The sequence below is a fragment of the Cyanistes caeruleus genome, chromosome 4 (genome assembly GCF_971803275.1).
Source record: "Cyanistes caeruleus chromosome 4, bCyaCae1.hap1.1, whole genome shotgun sequence".
Classification (NCBI taxonomy): Eukaryota; Metazoa; Chordata; class Aves; order Passeriformes; family Paridae; genus Cyanistes; species Cyanistes caeruleus.
The window spans coordinates 52720365-52733626 of NC_141704.1; the positions used below are offsets into that span (position 1 = coordinate 52720365).

Consider the following 13262-nt stretch of genomic DNA (forward strand, 5'->3'; position numbering starts at 1 on the left):
AGTAAATACATGTTTACATCATATTAAAACCAAAATAAAGTACTGAACTGTATTTCTTCCTATATCAAATTATTCCACTGTGTGTGAGGAGGACAGACTTAGCATCATGCAGACAAACTTCTGTAGTAAAGTATAAACAGATATTATTGCTACAAAATTACAAATACTTGCAATCCAAAGGTGGGGGGAGGGGGGGAGGAAGAAAGAATGCAACAATCATTTATCAATAGCAGTATTTTTAAGAGAGCATGAGAAAGACCACAAGCCATAACATTTCAAATGCTAAAAAAGGTTATTGACTGATACATAATTTCCCCTTTTTGTGTCTAAGACAGCTTTTCATGTCCAAGACAGTGTGACACATTTGAGGTATGTCTGCTGACAAATATTATTTGCTTCCCCAGTTTAATCTGGAAATCAAATTATGAGTCTGTGTAGAATCTTGTCCTGTATATTTTTCTTAGACCTAATCACTTTAATAATATGATATGGTATTATATTTTATTGTGAAAATATTACCTTTTTTCAAAGAATACTGGCATGTCTCATCACTTGAAAAGAAGCTCTGCTCACTCTCACCACTGGTGTAAGGTGAAACTTTCACAATATTTTTGCCACAAATATATTTTTCTTGGGCTATCTTTTCTTCTCTGTCATCTCTTACCTTTGGAGAATTGTTTAGAGTATTGAAAACCTCACCAGCACAAGAGATGGGAATTTGCTTTTGCAAGGCTGAGAGTGCCACAGCAGAAGCCAAGAGGGGATAAAGGAAGACAAGCAGCAAGGTGAAGGACAGCATTTAACAAGAAGACAGTGCAGTCTGGTGCTAGATGATGTCAAAAGAACAGAAGTAATATGAGGAGCTGGACAGGAAGTGTCAAGACTGAGATATAAAATGGTCTGGGATGGAGGAAATTTCTCTGAGCTGGTTGTTGAACTGCCAAGTCCACATTTGGCATTGATAAGGACTGGACACAGGGGGAAGCTATAAAATGGAAGAAAATAATAAAAAATTTGAAGTGTTCATTCAGGCAGACAGGAAGATCCCAGAACTGGTGTTTGCTGCTGAAGATGGAGATGCAGATTTGGGGGAGGAAGACTTGAGGACCTGGAGCAGACATGGGCTATGGGCAGAAGAGGCAGGATGTGAGCTCTGGATTAAGCAGCTAGCAAATGGGTTCCTTGACAAAGCTGAGACTTTGGAATGATGTGGGAACCATGAGGCAGGAAAAGTGACAGGTGGGTATAGAGGGTCTGAATGAAGCTCTACGATGGGTACAAGAGCAACAGAGGTCTACAGAGCAGTCCAGTAATAGGGCAGCAACAAGGATTCTGTGAGTGAAGAAAGGTGAAGAAAGGAAAAGTGCAAACACACATATACATGCCCCAGGCCCCTGTACTCTTTGCTTTCACTGCTGGAAACCCTGACAGCCCCAGGCCTAGCTAGACTGAGGATGTCCTCTGTCCTTCCCTGAAGAGCAAGCAGAGGCTGCTATGGCAATAGCATATTATCCTGACTTACTGAGAGGAGTGGCTTAATGATAAAAGATATTTCCCTTGCAGTTTGATACCTGCTCTCTGAACAGCTGCCATTGCATATGGAATATTCCCGACACCTTGGATAACAAACAGTACTCGCAAAATAGAATTGTGATTTCAGGGAAGTCCAGATTAATGGAGAGAAAAAACACAGCCTGGAATCTAGACTTCTGTATAACAGATAACTCCAACTTTTCTAAAACAGGTAAGAGAAAGATTTAATAAATATTCATTGCACCTGTACTCTCCAAAGCAATGTTTTTTCCTATTTAATTATTTCACACTGATAATACCTACAACTATATATAAATATCATATTCTTAAAAGAATCTTCTCATAAATACTGCCTTCAGTAGGCAAATACTTCAACTTTCCTTCTACTTTAGCTTGTGTTTGCCATACAGGACTTCATTAACTCTCAAGCAGGGTTCATCAACATAACTTTTTAAAGAAAGAAATAGTACTTTACTGATATATAAAAATGAAAAGAATTGGATATTAGCACAATCTTCGTACCTAACTGCATGCAAATGTTGCAGATATTACTTACTGCTCCCACCATACCAGGATGTATAACATGCTAAATGCAGTTAAACTAAAATATGTTAAATGATCTACCCAATGCACACATTGCTTTATATATCCTTTCTTATCAATTCAGTTGAAATAAAAATGGGCTGCATCAGGTGATTACCTAACAGGTAAGTTGTTAAAGTAAAAATTGAAAATAATGCTTATGTTATTTTTATAACAAAACCTAGGACTCTATAATACTTTGTTTTCTTCTTTTTTTTTAATAAAATGAGCTAAAAGGTTACACTTTGAAAGCACACGACAGAAATATCATGGGGTGTGAATAGTCAGAAATTTGAAAAACCTATCTAGTAACTGGAATAGACTTGTACTGGATTAAAATACAATTCCAAACAGCTCAACAGAAATAAAGAATAGCAAACAAAAAGTAGCAAGGGGCAAAGAGGGTAGATAAGGAATAAAATTACACAAAATAAGCTTTTGACTCATCTTAACTTTCTTGTTTTTTCACTTCAGGGAAAATTAGTTGCTTATTATGAACTTGTTAAAAATTTAAAGTAAACCCCAACAGATATGACAGAGAAGAACATGGTTACTAGGAAATATTTACACATAAAAAATTATATATTTTAAAAACCCCAAATAAACATGTTAAGCCTAATGGGCCTTTGCAAATGCAAGTCAAATGCCATATGAATGACCACCAGTAATAAACTGTGAATTAACTATAGACAAAGATCAAGATTCTTCTATCATAATGTTTCCTAGCTCCACCAGAAGTTTCCTCAAAATGTAATTTTTTTACTGGAAACAGGTCTTTTTATCTGCTCCAAGTCTTTGGAGAGCACATCAATGGTACTAGGGGAGCACAGGGTAGCAGAGATTCCAGTGTTTAGGGTCCTGCAACAAACCAGGCAGTAACTAACCAGTTTTTTTTTTCCAGTCCAAGAGAAAACACAACTCAATAGGCAGACACAAAAAAATTGAGTCAAACAAGTCACTTTTTTAAAAACTAAAGCTTTTCTAGTATACTTAGATCCACAGCCCATTAGGACAGTTGCACTTATTAAATTGCAGAAGCAGAAACAAGAGAAACAGTAAGTTCTTACCAATGCATTCAGCATGATTTCTTGTCTTAATTATGAGTGGTGGAAATCATAAACTTCAACTATTTCCCAGGAATATTTATAATATTCTAATACCAAGCTCTTCATTCTATCAGATGTATTCCTTTAATTCTGGGTGTCCCATAAAGGGATTGCTCTTTCTGCCCACTTAGTGCTCAAGGTCATCTCCACCAATGACTGAAACTGTTCAACTGAAAATTTAACCTCAGTAGGGAAGTATATTTTAACTTTGAAAACCAATTCTACTTGCATCAGTTTGGCAAATCTGATTTTAGTCAGTACTAACAACATATGCACACTAAAATGCCATGATGCTGCTGCTCATTCTGCCCCAGTACAATATGCATATATGTATTGGCTGGCTTTGCTTAAAAATACATGGACTTAGCAGTGAATGCTGCAATGTTCAGAAAAAGAAAAAAGTTTTCTTAAAGTTTTCTTAAAATACAGATGCAAAATTTTGGATTTGAACAATCTGGTCATATGCTGTAGCTTGAGTTAATCTGTTGGTGCTGAGACAGCAGACAGAAAACTTGCTATTGTCTGACAGAAAAAAATGTCACTTCTGAAAATTATTACAGCACATATTTCCTGGACATCAGGGTAGCTCCCATGGCTTCAGCACAGACCAGGGCATGCAGGCAGACTGCATCCTTGATTGCATAAGGCTTTAAATTCTTTTGATGGAAGACCAGGAGATCCTGGAATAGCACCAAGCTGGGGGTCAAACCCCTTGTGTTTTCCTCTTGCTTATTAAGTTACCTCAGGAAAGGTTCTTTTTATCTCTGCACCTGTTCCCCTGTGTCCACCCTGTAAGTCACTCACTTCAATTGAAAATCACAGTTTCAAGAATCTAGTTTTATTTATGGTCCCTAAGCTCTACTACAATACAAAGAATTAACAGGAGACAGAAAAAATATTTTAGAAAACTCAAATAGGAATCCCAGGGAGACATGTGGGAAATGCCTACACAAACAAACATATTTTCTAATGGCCGTCTGAGCTCCAAATCCACCTTACACAGCTGGGCAGCTCTATCCCCTCCAGCTACAAAACCAACTTCATACAGCTCGGCCCTGACTGCAGCCCAGTAAACTGGAGGTGATGAAGGAGATGGGGGATTTTGTTTCGTTCAACTCTGTGACTACCCTAGCACATCCAGACTTTATCTGGCCACTTGGAACAAAGTAGAGCAGGTGGCACAGCTGTTTGCTTCCCTCCATTTAGACCTACCTATAGCCCTTAGCCAGAAGCTTAATAAGATCAGGAGCCTGGCACTACATATAGCCCTCGTGCAGCTATAGCTACTGTTTGGAGCCAGTTTAGGACTTATTTATACAGCCAACACTACTTGGAATCAAGTGTCTGGTGCCTTCATTTGTAAGTATTGAAAAGGAAGGCAGAGAGGTAGGAAATGCCATTTAATTCCAAGAACACACAAACACTAGCCAAGAGGATTTTAAGAAAATATAAACTTCCTATACCTATTCAAACTACTTTTAATTGAACATAAAATGAGAAAATGTTACTTATATTTCACGTTTTAAAGAATTTACAGGGATATCTTATAAATTTCAGAGGAAGAAAACAATTACACAGCTTGCATAATCTTTTATATTCACAAAGGCTAAGGAGCAGGGAAATTATAGCTACCCTAGGTTAAAGTCCAGTGCTCCAATACTTAAAAAAATTCATAGAACAAACACTCCCCACCTGAGAAATACACCGTGAGTAGAACAGATGGTTTTCTATCTGCATCATTTCCTGGAAAGTCATTTGACTGCCTTTGTTGCTGAGTTTCTCTAGAATCAGGAAACTTTCCTTCCTGATTTTGTTGAGTACAGTCTAAACCAGCTTTTTGCAGGTAACTGAATGGACTATACATTTGCAAAGCACCATAATGCAGTATTTATTTAGTAGGTCTTCACTGCAGTTTCTGTCTGTTATATTTTGACCCATGTATGTGAACATACCTTTGGAAAAGTTTTATTGTATTAAGCATGACATGAAACCAAAGCACTATGTTAGGGAAAAAAACACTTGCCAACTTAATGGTTGAAGTTGTTTCAAAATTTTCAATGAATCATTAACATTCTGGAAAGGTCCTCTCTTCCACTCAAAGTGTGGCCTGTACTGGGAAAGATTTTATTCTGTCATCCTAGCAAGCACTGTAGCGGACTCTGGTCTATGAACTGCTGTTTGGCTCATCCTCATACAAAGCTTCTACTTGGACAGACCTCACAGTTTGGCAGCATTTGGAAATTATCTAGAAACATGAAAAACTGCAATTGGTGACAGCCCATTCTGATAGAATATTCCAGCCTTTGGTTTTATTAGGAGTAAAAAAACCATTTGAATTAAGCATGAGACTTTACAAGAATAAAAAACTTGCCTTCAAAAATACACTGCAGATCTATATTCCACATATTCCATAATGGGAATTGATACAACATAGGCCATAAAGTCAGACAAAAAGAATACTCTCTAATCCTACCAAAGTACAATCTTTTAATCCTGGGGCAAATATTTACAGAAGAAAATCAAAGAAAAAGCACTTTGTCTAGAACATGAGATTGAAAAGTTTGTGGCCTTCACTAAAAGCAGAATTTCATCCTCATTTGTTTCAATACTGTTTTCTTGATCTCAGTCACAGCTCACTGCACAGCTACCCACATGAAACTTGCCCTTAGGCCGCATATGGATGCTCAAGGCAATCAAAGCAATGATGGAATGAGCATGGGCAATTAATGTCCTTCTGTCACCTCCTCTGCTTTTTCCAAAGATAAATATAGACACATTAGTGGCCAAAGGACACTGCTCTCACTTGAGAGTGCACACTTGTTTTTCTCACATCCATCGTACACAACAGTAAATAGCAGAGAGGAAAGTATATAAGGCTCTGCATATAAGTTCATGAAGATCTGCTTGTGTGGGTGTTGTAGAGTAAGCTGTGTTACCTTCTTAGAGTTTACATTTTTTTCAGACAGAGGAGAGAGTTTGTACATTATACTACGTTCTGAATTCGTTAGCCAGTTCAAACACACTGAATTTAACTTATAATTTTTGAATTTTAAATGCAATATATCTAACTCAATTCTTGTTTTAAAGGCTGTTGGTCTCTCTTTTCCCTTCAGGCATATTCCATGGACAGATGATGAATGGTACATGCATTATTTTCATTTGCAACAGAAATCCTAAGCTGGAGTGGTACTGTTATTTGCTGGTTCTGGTTTGCCTTTTCACTTTATTAACAGGATTTCTAGGCAATATACTTGCACTACGACATTATGTTTACTGCATGAAGACATGGACAACCAATACCATATTTCTCTTTAATTTGGCACTGTGTGACTTTACTTGGACTCTTATGGTACCTTTTTCAGTATATTATAATATCCAGAAGTTTGCCGTCTATTTCAGTCAAGCATTTTATCAGATCACAAGGCTATTTTTTAGTATTAATATCTATGGAAGTGTGTATTTCCTGACACTCATCAGTTTTGACAGATACATAGGTGCTGTTCATCCCATCAGTTCATTAACGTGGTGGGACAAAGAAAAGGCTGTGTTTTGCACCATCGGGGTATGGATCTTCATAGTGTTTGCATCACTGCCTGAGATTTACTGCACAGTTGCAGCCAGAAGACAGCATGACATCATAAATTATCTGGACAACACTGAAGAACCATTACAATTTGCCATGCCATTCACATTCTCCAAAATTGTATTGAGATTCCTAATTCCAGCCACAGTCATCTTTACATGCTATGTGCTGACTCTCAAAGCACTGCTACAACTCAGTAAACGTCAGCAGAGAAGGAACAGACTTGTTAGACCTCTGCTACTGATTTCAGCTGCTATGATTGTCTTTGCTGTTTCTTTCACACCTTACCATGTTATGATGATGGTGATACTAATTTACAGAATTAATTGTCAACCACCCTGTGGGAATATAAGCACATTAAGTGCCATTTACAAAGTCACAGAGATCATCTGCAGCATCAACAGTTGCCTTGACCCAATCATTTTTACAATAGCAAATAAGACATTCTATCAAAGAATTAAAAGTATAAAATGTCATCCCAAATGTCAGTACTGCTGTTGTCTGACAGGAAGGGTAAGGGACATCACTCTCTCTGTGAGAACAATGACTTAAACACCAGTCTACAAAAACTTGCATCTCCAGCTGCTTGTTTCGCTCTGGGTCATCAGACCCATTTCATATTTGGTCTCCCATATTATACAGATATCTCTCGAATAAGCAGGAATACACAGAAGTGCAGAGTAAAACTTAATCTGACAAGAAACACTAGTGGCTCCTAGCTTTACAGAATTGGCATTTTAAATATTGTTGTCATACTCTAGTTTATTGTGAAATAATGCTTCTATCTGTATGTACATGCAACATGGAATAAAAAATGATGAAAAGTTCTAAGTAGCTCCTTTAATTCTGGGCAAGAAAAATACAGAGAGATTAAGAGCAGACAGTGTTGAGGAGCCTCCTTATAGTTTCTATTAATTATTTCTTCATCTGTTTTTAAGTGCTGCTGTGATTGTGATTGTACAATTAATAACTGTCAGAATGCTTACAGCTGAACTGCTTGAGCATTTGCAGAGAGGCTTTCTACAAGTACTTCAATTTAATGCTGCTTGCACTAGAGTTCCACTGGCAGTGGAACCTCATTAACCCAGGAAAGTGAAGCATATTTCCAAAAACAAACAAACAAAAACTAAATAGTGAGATAAAATCCCTGAGGACAGACAGAGCCACAGTGAACGTGCTCATGAAATAAGCACAGATTAGAGAGCTGTGGTCCCAGGCAGCAGGAGTTTCCCCCAAACCCTGGGCAACTACTGCAGTTTGTTATTAGTGCTCTGCTTCAGGGGAGCCTGTGTTCTGCCATGAACTCTGAACTCCTCAACAGGGAGAAGTCTGCACTGAAAAAGCTCTGAAATAAAAAGGTGGCTGAGCTGCAAGAAGGGTAGGAGATGCCACTACACAAAACACTTCTCCTGTTCCTTTGGGGCCTTAGCATCACAGTTTCAGCACAGTCCAAGATAATTAGACTACAATACATTTTAGTCATTCAATCAGCACAACAGTCATCAGAACATCCACCTTCAAGAGTCATTAAATATGTGTTCTTTCATCACACTGTATGGGCAAAATAATCATGTTCCAATAATCAGCCACCTGCTGACATGTTTTTCTTGCCAAGTTCCACACATTACTTTGTTAATTATGAAAGCCCATGTATCAGTGAGCACATTAACTTTACTCTCAAAGTTACTGATGACAAAGCAGATTTCAATAAACTTTGTACAGTCTTAATTCTTAAATTTCCAGTTTTAAAATAATTTTTTCCTTGTATTTATTAGAAAATTATTCTATTCTACATGGGTATTCAATCTCTCTTATTCCATGTTTCAACTGTATTGTCTAAATATATACATATAAAATCTGGAAATGTTTTTTTCTTTTTTTAGTTATCTGTAACTGTGGCAAGAAAATAATCCGGTCCTGATAATCTGAAACACTTTAAAGGTGTTGGGATGCACTACTACATTCACAGAATCCCACAGAAAAAATTGTATGCCTGTGTGTACTTACCTCATTCTAAATACCTCTTCTTTCCTTTGTACTTCTTAATGTTTCAATTTTTCTTACTTTAAAGGAAAAATATTCTTTGTTTTTAATTTCATTGTCTATTGGAAACATGCCTCCATGTCTGTTTGCCTCCACTGTCTGTGTCCAGAAGTTCTATAAAGCTCATTAATTATCAATAAAGCCATCTATAATGGAAGTCCCAAGATACTCACACACATAAGAGAAAAAGGGGGAAAAAAAAAAGAAACAACCTCATGCTTCTAAAAAGATTGATCTCAACCAACCCTGAGTAATGAAGAACAGAGGGAAAGAAAGCAGATAAGGGCATTGTTAAAGAAGCACATCTGTACTACAGTGCCTCTGCTGGCTGTTCTCCCAGCCTGGACATCTCACACAGCATGCCCTTCTCCTGGGCTGAGTCTAAAAGCACTGCATAATCTTTTGAAAAAAAACATCCTTCCATCTCTTACCCTACGATATTCCTGTTTCTCATGATACTGAGCAGTGAATATACTCTAGCAGCTGATAAGGCTTCTAGGCATTTATTTTCCTGGTTATAATTGAATCAATTAAACATACTTTTTAAAAGCATTTTTGTTCAACTAGGCTGATCTAATGCTAATGTTGCCCTGATGGTTTTCTGCAAAGAGTTAAAAGACATAGGACATCTGTTCATGTTTACTTGCTTATATTTTTGCTTTGAAATACATGCTCCTAAAATGTTTTATTATAACATTACCTGGATATAATGACATAAACTAAATAATGTATTCCATTTTGCTACAATAAGTGAACAATAACCTAAACAGCCAAGAGCCAAAGTAAACATCCTCTACTATGACAAGTATGTTGCAATAGTGGTTTCTTACAGATCCTTGCTTGGACTAAATCTGAGTACATGGAATCCAGTTCAATACCTAAATTATAAGAGTTTGAACACGTTATAGTATATTGTAATAATGTATTAGCCTACAAAACTGACTGAAAGGTCTAGGTAGCTTTTGTGTACCTTATCTAGATATTTTAACATCTTCATAATACATTCAATGAACACAAGGTAAACCATAGCCTGAAAGATTTGACCTTTTATGTACATGCTCAGCTGTTGTTAGAGAAACAACTTTCATTTACTATTGTACATTGAGCATTGTTTTGTAAGCAAAAATTGTTAAACCAAAAATCTCTAAGTTGAAGAGATAAACTTTGCTACAAACTTCCTGAAGCTGCTAAGGAAAGCAATCTTTATATTCTCTATTTTTCTTTGTAATACTTTCATCTCACAGAGAAACTACTGAAATGTTTACTAAGACACAAGCTTACTTTTTAAATAAAAATATTCAAATGTTTCTAAAAGTTTGATTTTCTCTTCAATATACATAAATGAGGGTATTGTGATATCAAAGTTTTTCTTTGCCATGCCTCAGAATCACCTCACTTGGCAAAAAAGTACAACAAACAATACCACAATGCTATTAAAATACTTCTCTATTGCACATTGCTTTCATCTGTGGAAGCCTAATCTCTTTAGGCAGGAGAAAAAAATATGCCTAGAGTGATTCTACAGCTGGAGGAACCACAGCAGAGGCAGGTGATATGGCTAAGTCCATCATCTGCCTTGTAGAGAAGTGTAGCTTCTCTGCTCCTGTTTAAGAGAGACATCCAAGACTCTGAGTGGCCAATTCTCCCTGTGCCCTGCCTGGAGCCTGCAATCAAGGTATGGTGGGATGTGCTGGACTCCTGCAGGGACCTATCAAACCTACAGCCCTCCCAAGATCTTTTTTTTCAGAACTTCTCCCAGCTTGGCACTTGCCAGCTTGGTCCCTTCCACTTCACATGAGTCAGCATAGATGGGGCTTCCTCCAGCTGGGAAAGGTGAACCTTAATCAGGTAGCACTGCAGTTCTCAGCTTTTGCAGCCTAAGGTAAATTGCAGCCTAATGTCACAAAAGGGAACAGTCAAGGTCTCAGCTACCGACCCAGCTAGAAAACTGATGTCCTCACACGGAACGTTGTGTGCTAAGACAAAGGGCGCTCAGGATCTCCGGTTTCCCACCAGTTCAGCCAATGCTGGCAACAAGACTGATGTCTGTACCCAGCTGTCTTTCCACTGGGCTTCTTGTGCAGCCTGTCTTACCTGATTTTGGAGGTCTCAAGGGCCTTATCTCAAGGGCCACTCACTGCAGGTGAGTGCACACAGGTGAAATGCAGAGCATTCTGCCTTCCTTAGAGAAAGAAATGCCACTTTAGGAATGCCACATAGCCTTTAAAGATTTCTTGCTATTTCTCAAAGAAGAATAGAATTGTTCAAAAGAGTCCACATTCATCTTTTATTACCAAAACAAGAACAGGAGGATGGACTTTTGCTGCTGCAAGGAAAGAGCTGACATTTTCTTTTCTTAATGGATTACCCAAAGGCAAGAAAGAGCCGGGTGGTGATGGTCACTGCCATCTGCCATATCAGACATTGCAGGGGGGATCCTGGAGGCACCACATCTCTGCCTGACATTAATGTCATTGCTATTACCTAGAAGCAATACTTCAGGCTGCTGATTTGGAAGAGTTGTAAAATGCAGATAGTGTGGGAAGACTTAAAGCTAGGCCAGAATTAGTGCGTAGGCAGGCTTAATTCTGAATTTTTCTGCGCCTCTCAATTTCTATTATAGAGATTTAGTCTATAATTTTAATTTTAGACTTTACTGTTACTGATGTTATTACTTCAGGTTTAGACAATTGTGCTGATGAAGATAAAAGGAAACCTGTAAAAATAGATATTGATTTCCTGTAATGTTTTAGAACATTTTTTTAGTGAGATAGTAACTGAAAACCCTGTGTAAGCAACAGAAAATGCTAACGCATTTGTTCCTGGGTGTAGATTTTTAAATTCTATGTGACTCAATCCCAGGTTACAAAATTAATGTTAAAAAATAATTCTCTTTTTAAATGGCATCACTGCATTAAAAAAAAAAAAAAAAAAAAAAAAAAAAAAAAAAAAAAAAAGTTGGTTAAGGGGCATGTAAGTATTTAATTATATTTTTGCACTCTTTATTCTTTTAGAATTTCTAGCACTTCTAAGAAACCTGGGGTTTTAACTACCAAACCTATGTAAGCAATTTCATGATCATCCCTATATTTTTTTAATTTTAGAGCTAAAATGTTTGATCACCATGTATGTCATGCCTCCAGAAACTACATTTTCCTTCTTTGAATTCTTTGGAATCCAAACTTCATAGCAGATAAAAGAAACACAGCAATATTTATAGCCTGTATAATGCTGATGCTGAACTCTGAAGGGAAGTACTAAAATCTCTGTTCTTCAATACCAGTTTAATGATGCTCTGCAACAACTTGTCAAAATAATCAGGGTTTTTTCCTATACTATTTGTTCTTTTCTCCTGAAGCCTATTCACAAGCTTATTTTTAATAGTAAACAGAATTGCTTCCAATGTATCTACTACACAGGCCTTTAAAATAAACATTTATAAAGAATTTTGAGTCAGAAAACAAAGCAGATTAAGCATGAGGTTTATTTTTTGTCTTCAATAAATATTTGCAACTCTGCTGTCTATTATGGAGACTGTGACTAGACCTCACATAGGACAGACAGGAACCCCAGGGATTACTGAGCATGTCTGTGTTTCCAGTGCAAAACAAAATGGAGAACTGGTTTTGTGGAATCAAGAGGAAGTACATTCCAGTGACAAAAAGGACACTATCTAGCTCACAGTGGAATATGGGTAGCTCACAGGGTTATTCACATAGACCTGAGCCTTTCCAGACTCGGTGAAAACTGGTGTTTTTGTAAGCTGTACTCTTCTCAACTGGCACCTGTATATGCATCCAGATCACCTCTGGTGCTTCTCTGAGCACCAAAAAGGGGTACAATCAGTTAATCCAGCTCCATGTCAAAACTGGTATGTGTTGCAATCTGCACAGATCTTACACAGGAAGGCTGATTATTATTCTGCCAGACTTGGACCAGTCTCACAGTTAGCAGTTGTACGAACAAGTGACAGTGTAGCGCTTGCAATATTTTGCAGAATACTGCCTCTGTGGTTACAGAAGTGCTTGACAACCCCAAAACTCCATTAACTTTGTCTTACTATCCCTTTGCCCTCCTAGAAGGGGATGGAGGATGCCAAATTACTATTACAACAAACCTATTTTATCAAAACAAATGATACAAAATTAGCTTTCATGGGTTAAAATTTTCACAAATTTGTTTATTTGTTTAAGTTTAGGGCTGAAATTTCCAAATGCTGAAAAATTTCTTAAGGGAAAAAAAAAGATCAAGTTCCCTACTTTGACAACTCAGAAATATGCTTATAATGTTTATAGAAACAAAAATGGAATAGCTATGTCTTCTTTTAATCACCTGAAAGTCTGAGGTTTTGCACTTGACATTTTTCAATCAATTGCAAAATTCAGAGAAATGCCATGAAAATCTATGATTAACAT

The 13262-nt window shown here is 37.2% G+C and overlaps 2 protein-coding genes across 11 annotated transcripts in view; one reads left to right on the forward strand and one right to left on the reverse strand.

Moving 5' to 3' along the window:
• Positions 1 to 13262, reverse strand: part of TMEM117 (transmembrane protein 117) — a 192887-nt gene that overhangs the window by 152917 nt on the left and 26708 nt on the right. The gene's annotated exons all lie outside the window — the stretch shown is intronic.
• Positions 1120 to 11805, forward strand: LOC111932093 (P2Y purinoceptor 1-like). The gene is made up of 3 exons (XM_023931020.2): positions 1120 to 1146; positions 1564 to 1744; positions 6335 to 11805. Exons 1-3 carry the CDS (start codon positions 1120 to 1122, stop codon positions 7354 to 7356), a joined length of 1230 nt encoding a protein of 409 aa, XP_023786788.2. The 3' UTR covers positions 7357 to 11805.